At 38.0% G+C, this 24,644-nt stretch overlaps 1 protein-coding gene across 1 annotated transcript in view; it reads right to left on the bottom strand.

The window, feature by feature from the left end:
* Positions 1-24,644, bottom strand: part of ADCY2 (adenylate cyclase 2) — a gene marked incomplete at both ends in the record, with an annotated part of 216,402 nt that overhangs the window by 97,124 nt on the left and 94,634 nt on the right. Inside the window, one exon of the mRNA XM_084279914.1 lies at positions 15,959-16,108. Coding sequence (XP_084136040.1) covers positions 15,959-16,108 — 150 coding nt within the window. The remainder of the gene's footprint in view (positions 1-15,958; positions 16,109-24,644) is intronic.

The raw sequence follows: 24,644 nt of genomic DNA, 5'->3' as shown, positions 1-24,644 counted from the left end.
GGGGATTTATTGCCACTTATTTTATTTAGACTATCTATTCCTTGACCTCTCCTCCTCACACATCACCTCAACGTAAATGCTATAATGAGTCATCCATCAATGTGGGAAACTCATTTCTTGCACAATGAATGCAGAAGCATTAAAAAAAAAATTACCAGATTTGCATGGCACAGGTCCTCAGTATGAACTTACTCTGAAAAACATTGTCAGGTTGCTTCTTTACAGTTAAAGAAGTATTTCATGCTTCTTTCTAACCATTGCTAAACTTGCAGTAACTTTTGTCATTTCAAACTGAATTTAATTTGTCAAAAGATTTCTTTTTTTCAATTTTTCAAAATTTTCAGTAAGCAAATTTCATTCAAATTCTCATCTAAGCAAATTTCTGATGCTCTTGCAGTTACTTAAAATTACACTATTACCAATTTACATTCATGATAACAAGGTATTAAGCATTAAGAATGGATTAAATTTAATGCCTTCCTTTTTTTTTGTGATTGAGAACAACTAGCTGGCATAGAATCAAATTCAAACTTTGCTTTCAATGGTGGAAGTAAAGTAGCCTTCAAGCAGTCAAGCTACACAACACAGTAGGCTTTAAAGCATTTATTATTTATTTCTGTATACACTTGCATTCTGTATCAACAGCCACTTAAATTCCCCCATCTTAAGAGTTTATCACTTAAGTGTGTGCCTTAAAGACATGGCTAGAGACACTTTCCTGAACAAGTGCCAAACTTTGTTCTATTTTTGATTTATAAAATTAAGTACTGTGTACTAACTTTCAAGTTCAAAGGACACAGATATGCCTTAAATTTGTATTTTTCAAACTTCTTAAAGCTTAGACTACCATAATGAAATTAAAATTATATCAAAACACAAATTAACAAAACCCTACCATGCCATCTTTTTTTTTCTGCTGTTACTCATTACAACAGCAGCTCTTTTTTTTTAATATATATTTGTGTACACAAACACACTTATATAAAATCCTTTCATTTCGATAATACAGTGTATTCAACAATGGATGCTACATAGAATCCTAGAACCATAGAATGCATTAGGTTGGAAGGGACCTTTTAAAGCCATCTAGTCCAACCCCCCTGCAGTAAGCAGGGACACCTTTAACTAGATCAGATTGCTCAGACCTTCATTAAGCCTGACCTTGAATGTCTCCAGGGATGGCCTCACATTCTCATCCATTATCCTACAGCATGCCTAGTCCCTCTGAAAACAGCAGTTAACCCCACACCACAGCTCTACAGCTGAAAAGCTAAAATCATCTTGTTCTGACTCACAAGCCTGTTCTCCTGCATACGCATTGCCCTGCACAGAGGTGCTGGACACAAGACAGATGGGAACTTGTAGCAATGGTGACAATAGCAACACAGCACCAGTTATAATTCCCACAAAGCAATGGGTACGGTGGGGTTACAGCAACTCTTGTAGCGCCGTTTGCTAATTTGCTCAGCAGCGCATCTTCCACTGAGGGGTAAACAACCCTGCATCCATGTTAACACAGGCAGTGACTCAGAAGTAGTTGTCACTGCACTCGCCCCGCAGCTGATGCCAGAATGTTCCCAATGCCAAATCTACCTCACAAAAGAAAAAACCTTTTTAGAGGGCAATTTAATTTAACTTTTTTTTTTAAAATATGTGGGCTTTGCAGACTAAGATACTGATTCATTCATTAAGCCTAGGCTAAGCACCTGATCAACTCAAACACGCATTTCCATGGAATGGAAACCTTGCATCATATCATACCAGTAATTTTATCTTCTTTCCTTCTTCTTAAAAATGTGTCTAATTACCTACCCATATTAACAGACGGAAATTCCAGCATCATTTAAGATAAGCCATTGTACTGAACAACTGCAAGTGACTTCGTACATTTCAGAAACAATAGAGTTGACTTCTCAACTAATGCTAGATTTTTCAGTTATGCTACCCACTGTTTTTTCCTCTCAGTGGAAATGTGTCTCACTGCAGGCAAATGACTAGTTGTTGTGATATTTTTAGGGGAACGAGTTTAATTTATGAAGGAAAGTTTCATGTGTCATGTCTGGAAAGAGAGGAAGGCAGTGAGTCACTTTTAAAAGATGACAATGGTAAGTAGAGTCTATGCTCTCAAGAAGAGACAGAAGAGTTTTGGCACCGGTTCTCTATTTGAATCCAGTAGAATTGCAGCTCTCCTCTAACTGTAAAAAATGTGATACAGTAGACAAAGACAGTGACTGAACCATATGCTGAACTTGTATCAGATTTTTCATGAGTGTTAAAGAAATGAAACGTGCTTGAAAATGGCTATTCCACGGTAAATCTCTTCATGAATTCAGATCCCAGAAGAGGAGGTGAAGAATGCCCTTTGAAGTGGGGATATGAGGACAAAGAGGCTACATAACCTGATAGGACTAGGATGCAGAATTGAGTACCAGAAGCTAGTTGGAAGAACTCTGGTCAAGTACTTTCACGGACTAAAAGATTAGCCCTCCCTACACATAGCAAAGCTACCCAGGCTATACCAGCAACAGCCTTTCCAGATCTGAAAACAGGCTGAGTAAAGTGGTTTTGAAGTCTGTGGTGTGTGCACATTACGTCTTTTCCCATGTTGCCCCTGCACCACAGCTGTTTATTACAATTTAGAGAGTTTTCTGAATGTCTTATAATCATTTTCAGTGAGGATTTCAAATGTTAACATGTTTTTTAAATCTGAGAAGTACTACTGAATTAAAGCTTTCTAAGACAAGGTTTGAGGGTTACCCTATAATGCTCTGTCAGGATCACAGGCATCTTCAGGGCACTCGATACCTGTAGAGGATTAAAATCCTTTGGTGCATGTTCTAAGGCCACTCCTTCAGCCGCCTCCATCTCTTACAAATTCATCATCTCTTTACAAGTTCACCCCATCTCTCATGGCTCTCCATAGTCCACAGTTTGTCTAGTTGCACTGCTTCGTTGCTTATACATGATCCCAAAAGGGTGGAAGTCCTTATCCATTTCCATAGCACTGGATTCTTTCATCTTGTCACTGAGACTCCAATCACTTAGTTTACTCCTGCTAGTATGGAAAACCATAGCATGCCTTTTTCGGGAAATCACTGCAAATCATCAGTAGGACTAACAGATGTCACATGGCTTCCACATTTTTATCATAGTATAGAAAAGCCACTCTCCTCTTCAAAATGGATGGCTATTTTCCTACACATATTCCTAACACACATTTTATTTTTACCAAAGTTTCAACAGGCATCGAGCTGGCCTGATTTTTTAAAGTATGTCCCTGACAGCATGCCATAAATTCTGCAGATCTTACAACTGCCTGCATTTAAGGCATCCCAGATACACGTGGTTCTACCTATCTGTCATCAGAGTATCCTGACATTCACCTGCTGCATCCATGTTTGCATTCCAGGCGTATTACACTTACGGTGCTGCCGCTTCCTTTTCTCTTAGGTGCATCTTCATTCAGACTGTTCACACCTGCCAACCGATTCACCTCCAGCCAGTCATACCTTTAAAATGCTAATGTATGCTATGCTGTGCTATGCAACAACGTACTTACATCTTTGACAAGCTGGGTAATAATTTTGAACTGAATGAAGAAATTTAGGAAGAAGCTGCGGTGCAATGATTTATTGGAGTAAGCTGTAGTACATCTATTTATGGCACTACACAGCCTGTTAATAATAGTCTGTTGGCATCATTGAGAATCCTTGCACAAAGCTTGGACAAAAGCACTAACAACAACAATAATATTTAGTTGCATTTTATATGCAAAAATTAATGGGACTTCAGCTAACAGCAATATGTTATTCATATGCTACTGATTCTAAATTGGGTTATGACATATCCTTCGTTCCTCAAACTCATTGAAGATGCATGAATTAATTTACAAGGAATGCATATGGGAAAGAAAAATTATCTCTACAGTTTATACAAAATGAGGAAAATGGAGAAAATGTTTATCACAGGACACCCACAAGATAAGCAATAAGCTCTCATTAGAAAGGCATATATTAATAGAGCAGCAAAAGATTACAGATAAAAGAAAGATTTAACATTAAAAATGGTATAAAAAGAAAAACAAAGGCTTGTGATATTAAAAAAATTATCTTGTTAGAGGAATAAAAAACCCCCAGACGTCCTTGGACATATTTGAAGAGTATTTGCATGTCACAAAAACAGTCCCAGGCACATTAACACTTCCATCTTCTATTTTTAGAACTACCACAACAAGCTGAATATATACTTTTCCCCTATGGTACCATAAAACAAATGTTCATTCTTAACCTACGATGACCATGCAAAGATGTATTTTAAAATAACCTTGTAGAACACCTTAAATTGAAGGAAGACTACCAGTCCAAAGTTTGTTTTTGTAAATATGGAGATAAAATGGAGTTGTTCTTAATTTAAAATTCCATTCTTGGCAGACAGATTTTGTCCAGCAAATGCTACATTGCAAAATCAGCGATGTGGAGTTTCTCATCTGAAGTAAACCTCTTTACTGTAATCGCGCTTTTAAGGAGTGGTGTCAGTGTGGGTCGTGTTACAGCTGCACATAATCCCTATGAGCACTAGGCCTTTTTTTTTAATTAATTAAAGAAAGAAATGTAGCTCCAGTTGCTGCAGCGTATCAGCCCTGGGCTGCCTGAGGGTTACCTTCAATGCTGTAAAAGGTATCTGTGATGGAGTGACTCATGTACAAAACAAGGCATGACCTATAAAGCAAAAGAAATTCAACAATGCCAAGTTATGTCTTTATTTTTACTCAGTCTTCTCACACCTGAAAGATCACAGTAGCCAATATAGCTTGAAGTTGAGACAGAAGGCAGGTGTCAGGATCTACTTTGGCTAGAGCATTTCTAAAGGATCGCATATGACTGGAGAAAGGCAGTCTTCCAAAACTGAAATTCTCTCTAAACATAGGAAGTAGAGATAAGCATAGAATCATCAAAAGGCATCCAAGAAAGTTCTGGAGAAGCAACTTTCTCTGAGGAATAGAAAGAACGGATTTTTGTTACCAGGGAGTTTAACCAGAGTCTGTAAGGCCCCAGAAAGATACAGATGCATGTAGCTGGATGAGAGTTCAGCTGTGGGACATGGCTAATCCAGCACGATATTATACTGTTTTCTAAATGCTACAGGAAACTTTCTATTCAATGCTGTAAGCATTCTTTCTATTCAATGCAGCCATCATTAAACCCTGAAAATTCATTATCCTGTGCAAAGTCATCAATAGAGGAATTGTCCACTATCTGCTAAAAGCAGAAAATTTAAAACTCTACACAGATTTGGTACTGTCTTACTGCTCGAGCAGTCACCTTTCATGATGTTTAATGAGAAAGCTGGTTAACTGCTGAATTTGAAAAATCCAATGACAGCAGCAAGAAAGAAAAAAACTTTAAAGCAGGCACACAGCCATCTGGGCTTTAGACTATTTGACACTGACTTAAGTGGGCATCAAATAAAACTATGCAAGCAATGACTAAAAGAAACCAAAGGGAATCCCTTTTCACACCATATGCAGTTGAGCTGAAAAAGAGTGCCACAGGACTTGGGGATGTCAAAAATTTACCCCGTCTCAAGAAAGAGTAGACAGATTCACAGGTGGAAAATATGTCAAGCCACAACATCCAATCTGGGTCATTAAGTAACAGCCATGGATTTCCTTGTGCTGAGATAATTATTGGTGAAATATAACTATATGGTAAGATTTTTTTTTCCCCTTTTTCATAGGCATAAGCTAAGATGGTCATTTCTTTTGTCTTAGAGTGCCTGTTTTTGTGCTCTTTATTCCTAGTCATCTCTTCTACTCTGATTTTCAACAACTTTGGTCTTTTGTCCTACTTAGAAAATTTTAAATAAGTATACTTGTTCTCAATGCCTTTCATGTGGTGTTTTAAATAGTCTCCATGTCTCTTTCCTGGATTATTGGATTTCAAGTTATTTCCTGAATGCATTTTTCAATCAGTTTCCTGATTTTTGTGCAGTAAGGTAACATTACTTATGTGTTGGGGCTGTTTTTGCCCTTTTAACTATCCAAGGTTACTTACCTGTAGTGCTTAGCACTAAATTAAGACTTACTTTCCTTATGGGATTTCTCTGATTAGTGGAGTAGGAACTTAGCTTAGTAAGCTTATGTCTGCACACCTATGCATGCTGTATCATAACCCACCACAGATCATGGGTCATGACACTCACCCAGCCTGTATGGGACACGACTCCTGCTGTTGTTGCATTTGCCACAGGCAAAGACACTCTCATCTCCCTGAGCAGTTCCTCAGACAAGGCGCTGAGAATACAGAGTAGCTGGGGCTTGACTTTAGCCCCTTCATGCATTTTAGAGTTTTCAAAACTGTTTACCCTTCGTTGCACAGACTATCTGGGGAGGTGGGGGGAGTGGCAGGCAGGTTGTTTTACATCTTTGAGGGGTTTATAGAAATGCCATTAATGGCCATCTTAAAAAAATGGGAAGTGGGGATAAGGAAGGTGAATAAAGTTTGAATGGGGCCAGCACACCAGACACTCACAAATATTTACAAGCAATCATCTGGCTAATCACACAAAAGAAATTTGTAGTAGGAGTGAAACTGGTATCTTCTCAAAGAGGAGACCAGTCCTGGATTTTACAGAGTGAAAGATCTCACTGAAAGACTTTACAGAAAAGAATGTACTTTAAAATTAGATAGATAGATAGATAGATAGATAGATAGATAGATAGATAGATAGATAGATATGAGAAATGTAGAAGAGATGAAAAGAAGCATGGAAGAAGCTTCCAATTTATAGGCAGAGAGAAACATGAAAGAAGAGAATAGAATGATGTTTAAGAGTTTAAAATTAATTTTGAGATCCCTGACAAAGACTAAGGATGCCACAAACACAAATGACAGAGGAACATGAATGCTTTTTGATGAAACTATTTACAGGATGTTTTTTGGGTATTCAAGGTGATGAATCTGGGAAATGTCAGCTGTGATTCTTTGTTCCATTGGATTTCACTGCTTCTTGAGTAAAGAGGAAATCCAAAGCACTTGATATAAATAACAGTGTAGGACAAAGGCAGCAGTTAATTTATTAAAATGCATAGCAGCCACAAGTGCATGTTAGCTAGAAGTATAAGATTTCTTACACAGGCAAAAGGGTAAGACTATGAAGGAGCCTTCAAATGCAAGCAGTGGCAACAAAGGCGTACCTGGTGTCAAGAGGGAACCATCTAAGCTTACCGAAAGGCTGAGACAATATATGTTGTTGCAATTCCAGTGCTCAAGTTTTCAGGGATCAAAGGACATCAGCATTACAGCTTTTTTTTTACTTAGGTCAGGGTAGTAGAGCTGAATTGTATTAAAAATATTTAAAACATACAGGCATTTTAAACTGCAGTGATCTAAAGTGCCAGGGGAGATTTTCTCACTGTAGGAGGAAAAAAATAAATACTATATATTGCTTTTAGATTTTAGTTGCAGCAAATAAGCAAAAATAACTTGTCGTTGAATAAAGATCTTTTGTATTTCAATCAAGTGCATGGCAATTGATGTAGCTATACTCTAAAAGTAAGGAAAATGCTGTGCTGAATGGAGTGGTGAGAGATCATCTAAACAGTGAAGACAGTTCCAGTCCAACACTGGTAGGAAACAGGACATTTAATTGCTGATTCTATCTGACCTCCAGTAATTTGATTTTTAAATAAACTCTGGGCAATGCACAGGGGAAAGGGCAATAGCACATTATGTGCCAAGGTCCTGTGAAATGTCAAACTGAAGTTAACAAGAAACATAATGCTGCCAAAGTGTTGTAACATTACAGAACATCACCTGGACCAACTGGACAAGTTATGGCAACACAAAATATCAGAGGTCTAGAAACCAGGGCCTACAAGCCACAGTGGAAGAAACTAGGCTTGTTTGAGATATTAAAGGGACAACTGAGGGGAGAGAAGGCAATAGCCTTCAGGTACATGGATGGCTGCAATAAAGAGTAAAGGAATAAACCTTACTTATATCCACTGTGAGATGCATTCACAGGCATATGTTGCATCGAGGGATGTTTAAATTGGGCAACAGGGAAAATATTCCCCAAAGATAAAAGTTAAGGGGAACAGATTGTCTAGGAAAGATGAAGAAGCTCAAGAATTTGAAGCTGGACATCTATTGAGGATGTTTCAAGTATACTCGGTCCTGCCACTGAGCAAGGAAAAGGATTAAATAACCTTTTCATGTTTGAGATCTCTGCTTCTGTATTTTACAAACAGCATTCTGAAGTAGGAATAAAGCCTTCTATAAATTATATTTTGAAAACAGACCTAGTAGGGGCTCCTCTACAATTCTGCTTCTGCTAACAAAAATCTGCTTTAGTTATACACAAATCCCTGTTTTTAAAAGGAACAAATTAAGTTCACAAAAATGGTTTTCAGTAGATGTGTAAGAAGTGACTGTAAAAACGGTAAGTAGCTAAATCTATGGACTTCTGTTTTATCTCTCGCTTTTTCCTCTTAATTCATTTTTGAATCTCTGTCATCAGAAAACATTAAATCTGGGGGAGGCTGGAAAGAATTCATTAGTGGCTCTGTAAGGGAAGCATCAGGTTTCAGTGAAATAAGGAAATAAGGAGAGGGAAGTTCAGGAAGAGTGTTTACTTTCACCACTACAGCATTTTAAAAAGGTTAAGCAGATTTTTATCAAGATGTCAAATTCACTTTCAGCTGCAATCAGACACAAAACTTCATTTCAACCGGAGCTACCTCAGGAACTAAAGCAGCTGTAATTTTTGAGTTTGTTTCCCTTACTACTGCATTCAAAGTTTTTTTTTTTTTTTTTTTTAAATTAGAGGAAATTTGTTGACAATAAGGACAACAGTTCACGTGATAATTTATTTATACAAACATACGAGTTAGTGTTATTCAACATTCTGGTTTAAAAATTAGTACAGTAGCACAGATTGAATGGTTTACAATCCAACTTCCTGGCAGCTTTTAAAATGCAATTTACTGAGAAACACATTTTTATGTTGAGTGTTTTGAGTAGCATGGTTGAGACATCACAGGTTTTCTCAAAGCTATTTGATAATTTGGGAGAATGTATAAATTTAATGCTTTTAACAAAATACCTACTTGCCTTAATGTCGATATTCTTTGAGAGCTGTTGCACATAACCGGTCTGTAGGTTATATGCCCAAGTACCTAAATCTGAACGTGCACATTTCAGTTCTAACAGCAGCAGTATCAGCATGCCCGTATCTCCTCCTACCTGGCCCCAATTGAGTACATTCCTCTAAATCTGAAAGACCCCTTATTCAAAAGAAAAACAAAATATAACAGATCATGAAACATGTTTCTGAGAATCAGCAAGATCCACAGGCTGTGAACGTCTTTCAGGGTAACACAGTTCACAGCACATCTACTTACTACTAAGTAGTTTGTTTTTCTCATTTCAGTAAGCAGGATTTAAACCAGTTCCTCAAATATAAAGGGGGCTGCTTAAAAGAAGAAGCCTGGATTCCCTATGGGAAAATACTGACTTTGAGTACAAACTGCTGAATTCAGTGATCATTCCAAAGGGAAGGAAAGAAAAAGCCAAGAGATCTTTCTGAGAAATCACATTGCATTTAAGAAGGCAAAGGCATTTCAATACCCACTACAAAGGGCTGCCTCTGCTGGAGATAGATGCCACCTGTGAAATAAAACCCACCAAGAATGGAACACCTTTTCTATACTTGTAGATGAATCATCACCAGAAGCACAGCTTATTTAATGAAAAAAGTTGAGAAGGAAACAAGAAGATACTGCTCAAATGATTTTCCTTTTACACCAAACAAACACAAGTTTAGAACCCATGACAAATACCAGATTTTCGTCCAGTGGAAAATCTCAAACAAGTCTGCTAAGGAAACATCCTGCAGGCAGATGAGAACAATCTGAACTTCATTGCACTTTACAAGTGTGAACCCAAAATAGCCATAAGTTGATTTTTCCTGATTAGATAAAGAATGGATATCTTAATGCTCGAAGGTATTTTAGAATCTAATGCAGAGGGACTTTCTCAAGAATTGCTGAATAATTAACGCATCTATACAAAAAAAAGTACATTGGAACCCATAAAAACTTTGTGGACTCTTATAGCCATGGGGATCTTCTTCATTCACATCATCTAAACCCCCAAAACTGTCAGGTTCCAAACTGTGAGATGCCAATATGCCAAGTTTCACAACAGTGTGCAGAAACAGACGAAGAAAATCCTGAAATCAGCTGCCTTGTCTGTGCTGGGACAATTAAAATTATCTTAGCTGTGTCTTGTACAATCCCCCTGGGATGAGAGTACTCTTGTATTTCACAACACTCTGATGTAGTGTCCTGGTTTCAGCCAGGATAGAGATAATTTTCTTTCTCACATCCAATACAGAACTGTGTTTTGGATTTAGGATGAGAATAATGTTGATAACACACTGATGGTTTTAGTTGTTGCTAGGAAGTTGTAGTGTCTACAGTAAATGATGGACTTTTCAGCTTCTCATGCCCTGCCCAATGCACAAGAAGCTGGGAGAGCACAGCTGGGACAGCTGGCCCAGGCTGGCCAAAGGGATATTCCCTGCCATATAACATCATGCTCCAGACAGAACTGGGGAAGCTAGCTGGGAGGTGGGATGGTTGCTCAGAAACAGACTGGGCATCAGGATTTTTTTCCTTTATTTGATGAGCAATTGCATTTGTGCAACACTAGTTTTGTGTATATGTATATATTTAAATAATTACTATTATTCTTTTCTCTTGTAATCCTATTAAACTGGCTTTATCTCAATCCACAAGGGTTTTTTGGGGGTAATTTTCATATATATAATAGCATGCACTTATACCTTGCTCTTTATTGGTCTGGAAGTCCATGCTATTTCAAAATTTAATATATATATATATAGTGTTTTGTATGTGTTAGAACTTTGTTCTCCCTAGAAAACACTTTTGTCCAGGCCCAGGTCTGCATTTTTTTAACTGACCAGTGCTGAACTACCTATAGACCTGGGGACTCCGGTGTCAAGCCTGTGCCCATTCTCTAATCACTGCATGCCTGTATTCCTCTGCACAGCATTCTGTGTCTCCACTTGCTTCCACTACAATGCCAGGTCTATACTTTTCTACAATCTGTAACAGTTGTAAATATCTCGTTCTTCACAGAACAGTTGTTCTTTACTATTACGTAGATGATAACTATGATTGGTACCATGCCATAAGAAAATTAATTAGCTATAGCCATCTTGCCACTAGAAAAATTGTAACAATTAAGTAAAAAACAAAGCTCCAGGAAGATAAAGAATATTCAGAAAGCCTTAACCATGAGGCCTTGCACATTCAGCACAAAGTACATGGCAATGGCAGCACTGCAGTGTGGGGCTATGTGGTTACAGAAGGCTGAGGATAATACCAGAGCAAAAGGGGATTTACTGGGATTTCTGCAAAACACTTTTAGCCATATTTATGCTTTTCTGTCTTAATTAGAAAATGTGGGCTGTGACTGTTATTGTAACTGAAATGCTACTAATAACTGTTTGTTGCTTTTTCATTAGATTGTTAAGACTTTAATTAGCCTAACAAGAGATTCTGAGCTCTGTATTTATAATGTGTTCCCTTTTGCCCACAATAAGAGTTGAAGTGCAACAACCCATCCAATTGAGTCTTGAAAATCTCCCTGCATACAGATCCCACCAGGTCTCTAGGCAGCCTTTACCAGTGATTAATCCTTCTCTTGAGGAAGAATTGTTTACCTCCTTCCAGATGGGATTTGCCCTGTCCCAACTCATGCCCATTCCCTCTCATCCTTTCACTGTATGCTTTTGAGGAAAATCTGACCACATCTTCTCTATAAACTCCTTTCAGGCAGCAGGTGGATGTTAGGTGTCCCTCTGCAAGCCTTTTCTTCTGCAAGCTAAACATCCTAACTTCAGGGTGTCATCACCTGTCGTGAGCTTCAGTCCCCTAATTACCCCTGAGGCCTTCGGTGGACAGTGTCCAGTTTCTATCTGCACCATCCACATGGTCTACCATGCAGATGAGGGCACTGAAGTTCTTCCTTAAAACAGGCTTTATTTCTGGAAATGACATGTAGATTAACAGAAAGGACTGACACTTCACCCATATATATGTGCACAAACAGGCTTGGAGTAGAAAACAGCTACTAAAATTTAAAAGAGCAAAACTAGTTTTTTTTGTTTCTGCTTACTAGCCTTGAAGATATGTGGGGGAAAACGGTAAATGAGGAAGCCCTTAAAAAAACTATTCTGTGTTCATGAAAACATTAGTAGCCTGTATTTTAAAACTCATTAGTTGAACTTACAGGAATCCGTATTTTATATATTAGTTCCAAATAAAATATTTCAAATGTTTCTGCTCTTTACTAACAGCCTCAGGTCTCAGCAACACATGAGGCTTCTTTGGTTTAGATTAATTTAAAACCAATTTTGAAATATTTCAGTTCCTGTAATGAATGGTATTGCTTCACCATGTTTCGGTGAAAAAAAACCTAAAATCCCACTCAATGATTTGAAACCTCATTCATTTTCATCTGCTACCTGAGTGTTGTTTCTAAAGCTGTCATTACACTGCCTCCTTTCAAAGAGAGCGTTTTAGAGAACCCACTGAACACCAACACCTTACAAACACCTCCCCGCGATGTCGTAAGACTTTCTCAGCGTATATTCCTATGCCGCATGATGCAAAGCACCAGAAGAGAGAAGAGCAATTATGCTAACTGCCTGTCAGTGTGAAAATCTTGCACTCAGTGTTAGTGACTCATTACCCCTACAAACTGTCAGCCAGGCTGTATCAGTGAGACAAATAACATTATGAGAGGCTATTTTAAATATATATATATCTTGAAAAGACTGCAAATGAATCAAGGTCAGAATTTCTTCATGTTTCTCTTCTACATAGATGGAAAAAACAGAAAAGCTGTGCAAGAAACACCACAGTGGGAGTTGACAATACTGCCTTTTGCCACAGGAATTTAAAAGCAACTCTCATCCTGAGGATCCAGTGTTATCAAACACAGCTCCACAAAACCACAGTTCATAAAGGTGTGGTTCATAATACACACAAACATCTACAACGAGCAGGTAAATACACCCATTGAACAGTGCAAACCCAAGCCAAGGCGAAGTATGACTCCTATGCAGTAAGTCACATGAAAGTGTAGAGGCCCTGGGGGTGCTGACTGTCCTTACTGGTCCTGACAAAACTCACCTGGGCCTCCACCCTCAGCCTCTGCCCATGGCCCAGGGGCCCCACTGCAGCTCAGCCTCTGACCAAGCTGTGCTGCAGGAGCTGGGTGTGGACACTGTTGACCCTGGCTCCTGGACTGACTCTCCAGCACCACCTTGGACTTGCTTAGCAATTGCTGGACTTGATCTAGAGCTGTGAACTGACCTCCTGGCTTGGCCTCAGAACCGCCTCATCACCGCAAACATGGCTTGTTTTCTGGACTCTTGCTTGACCTTGGCCACCAGCAACTTGGTTTGCCCAGCTCACCCTGTCTTGTGGGACAGGGCCATATCTGGTGAGACTCCTGCCTTGCTGGGAGATGTCATTACCCATGGATTCCTATCCTTTTTGGGAGCAGTGACCCTTTGCTGTGCCCTGGCAGAAATACATGGCGGTCTGAGTACAGAATGTCCGACTTGTACCTTGGTTTATACACGCACATCCGTATTTCACTAGGCAGTAATGTGTGCTGGTGTCACTTGAAAACAATTCATTTGGTGTTTCTCTTGAGTTCTTTGGCATAATTGTTGAGTGGTAATTCAATATACTTATCTGTTGATACAATCAAAATGGTATTCTCACAAAAAAAACCAAGTTAAAAACAACAATTGGCTATATTTGTATGAGACTACTTTGAAAGAACATAAAAGGAAATCCATGGAATAATCTGGAACATGAACCATACCTCTTTCAAAAATAATTATAAAAGACATGATGTCCATGATGTGGACAAATTTGCAAATTTGATCTGGAGCCCTAAGCATTTAGAAGCACAACCTACGCTCTGCACTTGTATAAAAGTAGCTTGTGTTACCTCTCACTGAAGTAAATTAATTTTTTCTTGTTAAAGCGATGTAGAATCAAGGGTCATGATACAACCTTTCACAGGCTAATAAAAGCTTTGATCAAACTCAATGTGTTTTTTTTTTTAAATGCACCTGCTCCTACTGTTTAAGTGTATCCCAATCCTCCAAAAATAGCCAGCAATATAATTGACTTGCTCCCTGAATACTAAAACCTTCTTGGCAAAACAAGCAGTATTAAAAGACAGACTAAACTATATCCACTTCTGAACTAAAGTAAACAAACAAAATAGCATATTAAATCTGGGGGGGAACCCAACTTAATCAAATTAATATTAATTTATCCTTTCACATTTAAATACCTATTGTCTGTAAGTATGATAAAAAGGATGTGCATCTCCTTGTCTTTTTGGTTGGAAAAAATGTGACACCGGATAAAGGACATACTGGGTTGAGAGTACAAAAGCTAAAGAAATTTATGTAAGAAGAGGATGCCTGCTATGAACTGAGCAGTTTGTTATTGTCTGCATACATCCTTATGGGAGCTGAGGCCTAAGCACAGAAAACATTGTTAACCATATTCTACAAAGCCACCATGAGCCTAGATGCCCTCACATCAGTCCCACATTACCAGAGACTGCCCAGTCTGGAGTGGTACTGCTCCCAGATACCCAGCATTGTTAGCTCTGCACTCACAGTCTGTCTCACTAGAACTAATTAGGAGACACTTTCACCCATACTCTCAAGAGATAGTAAAATGGTGCACTGTGTGCTATCAGTTAGAAAGCATACTGATTCGCTGCACACAGACAGAAGTGGAAACATGTAAATGACTGCTCTCACACAACCTCTCCTACAGTAGAACCTCATGCAGATTTTGCATCTAACCATCAAAGCCTGTCTTTACTGCAAAACATTCTCCTTAAGTGTTTTGCAGCACTTTCAGCCAGCACGCAACCCAAGTGCTAGCCCTCTGAACATACATCACCTGTTAAAGTCCTGGTACCAACTTTCCATTTGCCTTTTCTGCAAGAAAACTATTGGTGATGGGTCTTGAAAACCTTCATTTTAAATGGCTGCAGGTATTTGTGACACAGACATGACAGTGAAGGTCAGGTAGGATGCACGAGGTGTTCATCTCCATGCACTTTTCTTGACAACAGACATGTGTTGGTGAAGACTCTATTCTCTGATCCTTAACAGTTCATAGAAGTTTGAGTCTGGTGACCTTCAAAGCAAAATACACTGATCTTCTTTACTACTTGATGAACTAATTTGTATTTCAAATTCTCTTTAAATGAAGCACCTATCTGTCAGGATGATAGGCACTGTACAGAACTCGCAAAGAGAAAAAGAACTATATAAAGCAATCAGAGAAGCCTTTTATTCACTGCTACAGTAAATGACAGATAGTCTCATTATGCAATTCCCCTAGCTCTTCTTCACATACCTGACCTCTAGAACTGTGATCACATGATTAATCAGTATTGTAGTTTCAAATATTTTTTTCAAAAACAGTGCAGTAATACCTTCTCACAGTGATTCGCAGTATAGGTCTTGGGCATGAAGAACTGATGATTCCCAAAGTGCACATGAGTATGTCAGAGTTCTTTCAATGAGGGCAACAAAAGAGAGCACAAACACAACCTGTACAGCATTCTCAACTTTCTTTAACATAACGTTTTCAGAGAACACATGAAGGAAAGCATGTATTTAACACCACAAATAATCATAATACCTTCTTACATTCAGGAGTAAATCGTGCACAACCCTGTTCAAAAGGTTTTGCATATTTTGTTAAGCAACTCTCAGTAATTCAGTGCCTTTGCATTAGCAAACTGGATTATACAGTGATGAATAGGGGGATAGTGAGAAAGCAGGAAACCAGACCCAGAGATGGACGTGACTTTACCTGTTGCCTCTTCTCAAATTCTAACTTGATGCGGGATTTGATGCAGTTGCACGTGTCCTGATACGTCTGCTGCAGCGCAAGTTCCATGAGGTGTTTGTGGTACGCTCCTGCCAAGTTTCCGCAGATAAAAATGATTACATTGGCCAATATCTAGAGGGTTAAAAAAAAAAAGGAAAAATAAAGAAAGTCAGGGAATTATATAAATAAATTAATAGAAGGTAACCGTAACCTGAAATGGAAGGTTGCTCTAGTTACATATTTTGCTTGTGTTTGACTTCTAGCAAAGGTTCACCTTTCCAAAAGCCTTCACAACTAATGGCAGAACTCCAAGCGATAATGCCGTTTTCATTTAGGATCATCTCCACAGCCATAGAAAAACACATTACAGTTTTATGACTGAACTAGCTGAAGTGAGAAAATAGATGGAAACAAGTGACTGACAGGCAAGGAAGCTAATTAACGAGGCTTTTTAGATTCTCAATGGTGTAATTCAACCCACATGAAGCTCTGTTCTGGCTTCCAGTACCTGAATTAGGCTGTTCAAAGACAACTCAAATCTCTCAGCCATTGCCATGCTCAGTGTAGATGTAACACGTGTGTAAGTGAATACGTAGAAAGAAACTGTGCTCAAAACATCATTAATTCTTTTGGCTAGCATGTAGTTCATTCAGAAATATGTCACTAGCATATTAACTAAGAAAAAAATTCCAAGAAATCCCTTTCCAAGAAATAGATGAAGTGGTTTCTAAATCAGACCAACATTTTTTTTTGCCTGTATGGAGTCTGGCGTGAGTGACTATTTCTGTCACTGAAATGCCACTGAGTGAAAAGCATATTTTCAATAGACTGTTCAATGGATAATGCAATTAACATTAATAAACAAAACAATATATATACTTCTTCCAGTTATCTCTTTTCTCCTAAGTCTTGCATTTTCTTGTGAACTGCAGTAGAGTTTCAACATAGGAGCTGGAGATGAGCTCCATCTCAGGTCAGCTCTAAAGTCTCATAGACATTCTCCTAAAAGGAACAGGTTCAAAGTTTTGCTCAGTCCAAAAAAATTAAACGAGCTTCCCACTTCCTAAGCAAGTATTCTAATCAGTATGCAATCAAATCAAAAAGTTGATCTAAACATGTGAAGAACTAATGCAAGGAACACCAATATACCATTGGAAAGTATCTCCAGGTATTCTGAGTACCAGCTTGTACCTCTTATCTCTTCAGGAACAGTATCATGCCTGAGCTCTCTCCCATCTCTTAGCCTACAGAAAACTGTATGCACTTCCAGGCAATGGGGCATTTTCTAAATTATATTCTCACATTCGAGCACGTGTATTTTTCAGTACCAGCAAATATAATCTGATGTCTAGTGCTTAATTATCAAAATGCACTGTATTTAAAAGTGAATGAAGACACTGTTAAGTAGCTATGACTAATTTCTCAAGAGAGTGCTAAAGTTCACTGAGTTGCTCAAAAAGATGTAGCATGTTATACAGATTACACAGCAATGGTGCATCTTCCTAGTTCAACTGAGGAAAGCTGCCTACAAAGGTGTATGTAGAGAAGACCTGTGCTGTTTAAAAATACAAGAATTACAATAAAGGCTGATGATTCTGAACTGAAGCATAAATAATTTATTAATAATTTTAGTAACTGTTATTTAAATACTGAATATAAAATTCAAAGTTCTTTACAGAATTTCCCTAGGTGGAAAGCCTGTAGTTTCTGAGTCATTTTGTCACATTTCTTTCCTCTTACATATTATATAAATCCTGCATGAACATGATTTATACTACACACCTCCCCACCCCCCGCAAACCCAGAAAATAACTTTTTGAATAGTTAGGTTCCACTTTTTTTCTGGATAAGAAAGCTGAAGAAATGGAACCTGAGGGGTGGGCAAGAAAGGCTGTAATTCATAACATCTGAATGGAAATTAATGAGAGAAAAAAGAATTCTCCTGTCACTGTCAAGGTGCAAATTCTTTAGCTCTGCACAGATGAATATTCTCTCTCTCAATTTGATCCTTCATTTGATCGTTTGTGGTATGACTAGTCAATAAGGTTTGTGGTAAGACTAGTCAGTAAGCTTATACTTCTTTGGAACCTGTACAGGTTTAAGACTCAAAATTCAGCTAGAAACACCACCACTAGTACAAGAAACTGAAAAGCTGTATTTAAAAGGCAAATGCTAAGCTGCCATGTAAATTAGTCATTCACATGGTCACCATGTACTATGCAAAATACCATCATCTTAGTAGATGGGTTCAGAAGGTTTGCCAGCATCTTCATACAATACTCTTGGCATGGACCACTGTCCAGTCGTATGATGCTGACTTGTTTTCTTTCACATTTCCAGACCTATGGAGGTCCAAAGTCAAACATTCCAACAATTTAATGCAGTTCAATTTCAGCCATTTCTATAGCTATGTGATGGATAACAAGAAGAATGACAGAATTGAAAACCGGTAATGGTTTTCCTATATGGCAACCGCTGTTTCAAAATGAAGCAGTTTGGGAAGTAGCAAAATTAATGAAGTCTGGATTCCTATGGATTTCTATCTTTTTGCCCATTCATTTCCTTACTTACACTTCCAACTCCTCAAACAGGAGTGACCAAGTGTACCTAGTCCACCAGCTGCTGTTACACAGCATAATAACTGGCCTTTTCCTGCATTTGTCTTAGTGAGATCACTACGTTAGAGTCTCTATCATGAAAACTCATCTTTCATAAAGGAATGTAGCATTCTTTTGGGTTTCTATTTCTGTTTCAGAGCTGATGGTAACAGTTCAAGAATTAAAGTTATTTGGGTACAGGACCGACAAGAGTATGGGCAACCACAGACTTACTTCCTCAGGAATTAAGAGTAAATTTTAATTTTTTTTTACTGACTGCAACATTGTATTTCATATTATGAAATATATAAAGTATTAAGATCCTTAAATATTCATGCAGGCCACAATAAGAACACGCTACAGATGATGAGAAGAAACAGGAAGCTCCAGTATCCTCAAACCTTTTGTCTATATCAAGGAGAATCTCCAATGTTTTTCAGGAAGATAAGTAGAAAAGAAAATTGCAGTTTTGCAAGAAATGACCCAATTAAAACCAAAACAAACCAAAATAAAAACAAAAAAAAAAAAGCCAAACATCCTAGGATTTCTGAGAATCAACAACAACAATAAAAAAGTTTGAATTATTCCAGTCATCAGCAAACTGCTTCCTATTTACAGTGCTAAAATAAACTTGGTAAAAAGTCCCTTTGTGGAAGGGTAATTGATATAATTTTACATGTCAGGAAGTTGTGACACTGTCTTCTAATTTGTATGTGTAATTCTTTTTGTAGCTTTTGTAAGCAGAGCACTGTCACCAGCAGGATATTCCTTTCCTGTAATATCTATGTTATTTGATGTGCTTTTCTTTTTATCATTATTACAGATTGAAGTTTCTCATAGCTCCAGGCTGTTTTATGGAATGACTGGATTTATTTTCTGCAGCTCTGTGCATACACAGAGCCTATCTATACGCCAGCACAGATGAAAACAAATAATAAACTGTAAGCTCTTGAATCAAAACCAGGAAAAATACACTAGAAACAAGAATCAGAGTTATGGTCCCATTAGATCACTTCTGCATAATGCGCATAATCAATATCATTCACTCTAATTAATGACTCTCCATATTTTAAATCTAAAATAATTTTTTGCCAGAGGGGAACTCATGCTCTCTTCATTCAGAAGGAACTGGCCAGCCACCCCACTCCCCCTCCTGCCTCCAGAGAGCTCTTGTGTTCACATGTGCCACCGGGATCATTTTGGTTCTTCACTATTAAAACTGTGCACACACATTCGAACACACCATGAATTGAAACAAGCAAACAACAAAGAAACCCCAACAAAAATGCAAACCTATTCAGATATATGTTTAGGTAAAACTAACAGCAACTTTGCATTCAACTGAAATTTTGGAAGCAGAATCTGTAAATGAAGGATGTTCTCATCCATCTTGAAAACTAAAATGTTGTCCCAAAATGACTGCGATTCATGTTTAAGTCCTGGATCTGATCTAGGAATGAGTACTATAAAGAACAAGAAAACCCCCACCCCACACTTTATCAAACCTCCCCAAACCTCCAACAAACCACAACATTTAATACCATAAGATTGAAAGTTTACTTAAAAACCAAAAATATCTACAGGGTAATACATCGGTCTTTGCTATATCATAGAAAGGAGAGCAGAGTAGGTGGTATGGACCAGGGGCTCCTGGTGGACAGCAGGATGACCTTGAGCCAGCAATGTGCCCTCATGGCCAAGAAGGCCAATGGCATCCTGGGGTGTATTGGAAGGGGTGTGGTTAGTAGGTCAAGGGAGGCCCTTCTCCCCCTCTACTCTGCCCTGGTGAGACCACACCTGGAATATTGTGTCCAGTTCTGGGCCCCTCAGTTCAAGAAGGACATGGAACTCCTTGAAAGAGTCCAGTGCAGGGCCACCAACATGATTAAGGGAGTGGAACACCTTCCTTATGAGGAGAAGCTAAGGGAGCTGGGCCTGTTTAGCTTGGAGAAGAGGAGACTGAGGGGTGACCTTATTAATGTTTATAAATATGTAAAGGGCGAGAGCCAGGAAGATGGAGCCAGGCTCTTCCCAGTGATGGCCAGCAATAGGACATGGGGCAATGGGTACAAGCTGGAGCATAGAAAGTTCCATGTGAGTATAAGGAGAAACGTTTTCACTGTGAGGGTGACGGAGCCCTGGCACAGGCTGCCCAGAGAGGTTGTGGAGTCTCCTTCACTGGAGACATTCAAAACCCACCTGAACTTGTTCTTGTATGATTCAGTCTAAGTGATCCTGCTCTGGCGGGGGTGGGGGGTGGGTTGGACTACATGATCTTTCGAGGTCCCTTCCAACTCCTAATGTTCTGTGATTCTGTGAAAAAGTCTCATTTTTGAGACAACCTCAGACTTTTCTAATAAATCGATCTGCTTCAATCTTAAAAAAACCCAAACAAACCCAAAACAACTACAGTCTGTAATATAAATATATTTACTTACAGGACCAACAACAGTCTGCCAAGTTAAATGTGTGATAGTAGATTTCTCCTTCCTTTCCCTCAACCGGAATATTGCTAGGCTATCTCTCCTGTACTATCCACCAGTATTCACTAAGTTTATTTCATATTATCTACCAGTCTTCCTGAAATTTCTTCTAATATTATATTGCTATATTGCTAAACATCTCCCTTTATGGCAAAGTTTCACAGAAATTAATCAATAGGTTCAAAAGCTACCAGAAGAAGGTAGGATAAACAGATAAATGAAGTGATAATCACATATGTGCTCTCCATTAATGGCATGCCTAACTGGAGATGAGATTACCCTCAAAACCATAATGATGCTTTCAGCTTTCTTCCCTTATCGCTGTAGTTTACATTGTGTGCAACTGCACTGCATATTCCATATGCTACATACTGTCAGGTATCAATATATAACAAAATTAAAATTAATGGACAGTTTAGTATTACCTGAATAGATTACTCGATTATTCTTGAGTATAAGAACATACACTCAATATCAATCTTTTTCTACTGCATTAAAAGCTGTTAGCAATTAATAAGTGTTTAAATATAATTGATAGACCACAGTAAGTGGACATTTCAAACCAGTATTTAAGTTCTCTAACTAAATTAAATTATGATTTACATATGAATGTTTTTCTTAGATACTATTTTTCTCTATCAGTATTAACCGGATAACATTTTAATAGGAAATATTCCTCAAGTATTTGTTCTGCTTGTCTGATGAGTACGACAAACTTTTCTCGAGTTCATTTTTCACAATTTGGCAGCCTGTGCTAGGAAACAGTGATGTTTGGCCTTGTACTTAACGAAGAATGATTGGCAGCAGAAGGGAGAATACCAATAATGGTGTGTATCCAAGAAAAGTGACGACCTACAGAATTGGATTTAACTGATTCCAGAATGTCTTCAGAGATGAAGTTTTTAATCATGACACTCTTATATGTGTTTGTTGTGGGTTTTTCATGACCTTGATTACCATCTTGAATAATACTGACATCTCCAAACAGCGTGTGTTAATTCTTTATTGGAAGGCATCTAACAGGAAAATTTACTCTCAGGAAACCTTAAATTTCAATTTCCTGCTGACAGGCAAATGCTATCAAGAGTCAGCAAGCCGGGACAAAGAAAAAACTTAATTTGGTTTACATTCAGGAAGGAACAAAGTAAATATTAAAAACTCTTCACGGTGCTGCCACCAACTCATTCAATCTTTACACAAAAGGTGCCATTTTCTCTCCATCCCTCGAAACTGCCAAGATGTCATTAGTCACATCAGGCTTTCTATTCCAAAGACGAAGTGTGAAGCACATTGGACACCATGAACCAATTCTGTCTAAATCACATGGTTTGTGGGGATACGTTCTGACTAATGCCTCAAAAGATAGCATGTTACCTCAAATTCACACCAGTATCAGTGACAACCCCCGTATAGCAGCATGTGGTTATACATTACAGACCCCTGAAGTACTACACAGCATTAGTAGCAATACGCTATTACTCTTAAACTAGCTGAGAGCAATGATTAAACAAATGGAGGTACTTCTCTGGGGCAGAGACATTTTCCATGCTTCCACACTTGTTCTATTCTTTAAGATTGAATATAAGAACATACTATTTACTCTTACAAGCTATTCCTTGTCTTCTAAAGAATGGTTTATCCATTCTTGGATCTTCCCTCCCAGCTACTCAATTCAATGAAAAGGCCTGAGCAAAGGTCTCTTTAAAAGGCCTTTTGGAAATGAATTAAATCAACCTCATTCATTTATTTATTGATGCCTTCAGACAACTTCAAGACATCTTTAGAGAAAGACTTCCCTTTACTTCTTTCAAAATAGGATGTGTTTATCCTATTCTCTATTATTTCAGATTTGGTTTTTTGCCTGATGGGACATCGAGTTTACAGACATATAGTTTCCCTGACCCCTTCTAGAACCATTTTTTTAAAGTCTGTTTTGACATTTTTTCATTATCGTCTTTAGGAGCCAAGGTCTATTTCAGACCAATCTATATGTGTCCTCCCTCCCCCATCCCTCTGAGAAGGAATTTAATGCAGGGATTTCTTCAGTTTCTTCTTCACTGAACAGGGACACTGAAATTGTTTCTCTGCATATGTTTATAAGCTGGATGTCAAATGGCCTTACAGACTGTCTGGAAGTCTTCTCATTGATCACCTGCTGAAAGAAGGATTAAGGATGCAAGGAAAGAGGAGATGGGTTTGGTTTACTGCCACGGCTCTAGATGTCATTTAATATAAAATATATACTTTTAGATACAAGTTCTCAAAACTCCTATCTGATCTGCACAGCTGCACGCAAAGGCTCTTTGCAACACTTCAAAAAAACATTTGCACAGATGAAATATTTTCACTTTGGCTGATTAACTCCAGTGGAGCGAAGAGATTCAGAAGTGCTGATAAAGCATCGCAGATCATCCTAATTAGCAGAATGCCTTTCTTGCAGCAGTAAAAATTGCAGCTACAACAAGCACAAGACACTAGGTGAATTCAGATAGCTCTGTAAGTTTTTTTTTTTATAGTCAGACTATCAGGCATCTAAGGCAAATGTTATTTTAACTGAACTGCAATTTAAACCTTTTTATGATTATGTAATAATTAAAGCAAAAATTTAATTTCCGTATTATCATTTTCTGACAGATTTCAAAGTATTTCTATTGCTCATTTTAATTTACTCTTCCCTGGCTTCAAAATATTCTCTAGAGGTTTCACTTTAGGGATGAGCCTACAAGTTCTGTGCATCATACCAAAAAGCAGGTTTGAGTCTGTGCGTGCATGGAGGGAAAATTAAATTCTGGCAGCAAAGATGACAAAGTCTTCCCTTCCAAAGAATGCATTTTGAAAATCAAATGGGTTCACTACTGTGTGCATAAAGACAAATACAAGTCTATTAAACTGGCGATAAAGTAATTTCCACATTAACCTTATTATCTACAGCTCTGCCTTATTAGCAGGTTTTGCATGTAACACATTTCTTATAGATTGGTTTACAGATGCATACTACATTTCTACGCATTTTAGAAAAGACAAGCTTTGAGTCTATTATTGAGCTACATCATGACACTCTGCAGAAACTGGCAGACCTTCCTACATACACAGAGAAGTTTCCAGTAAAGAATACTCCAGTTTCCAAATAACTGCAGTCATATTGCTATTATATTTATCAATTTCTGACTTAATTGCCAAATTTAGCTGAAATAAAACTGGAACGCTATAGATAAAGTAGAAAAATTCACAGAAAAATACAATCTCTTTTTATTGATTCTGATGGACATTCAGCAATAAAATATAAACAATTTTGCTTCTCTAATGTTTTTCATCTCCTGTCTGTATCTATAAAAGATGGGATTTTTGAACATAACATGTTCTAAGCTAATAGAAAAAAATTACGTTATAGGTGCTCCTAAACAGCAGTATGAACAATGTAGAAAGTAGATTTGACTTGTGGGTTTTTTACTATATGAAATGATTATAGTTTCTGTTCTCCACGAGATAAATATTCCCATGCAAAAAGAAAATTCCTACCTAAAAACCACCAGTTTCAGTTGCTGATACAAGTAATCTTTTACAGCAAAGTAAGTTTCATCCTGCAAC

The sequence above is a fragment of the Gallinula chloropus genome (genome assembly GCF_964237585.1).
Source record: "Gallinula chloropus genome assembly, chromosome: 2".
In the NCBI taxonomy this organism is placed as follows: Eukaryota; Metazoa; Chordata; class Aves; order Gruiformes; family Rallidae; genus Gallinula; species Gallinula chloropus.
This window is presented reverse-complemented; position numbering and strand designations above follow the sequence as displayed.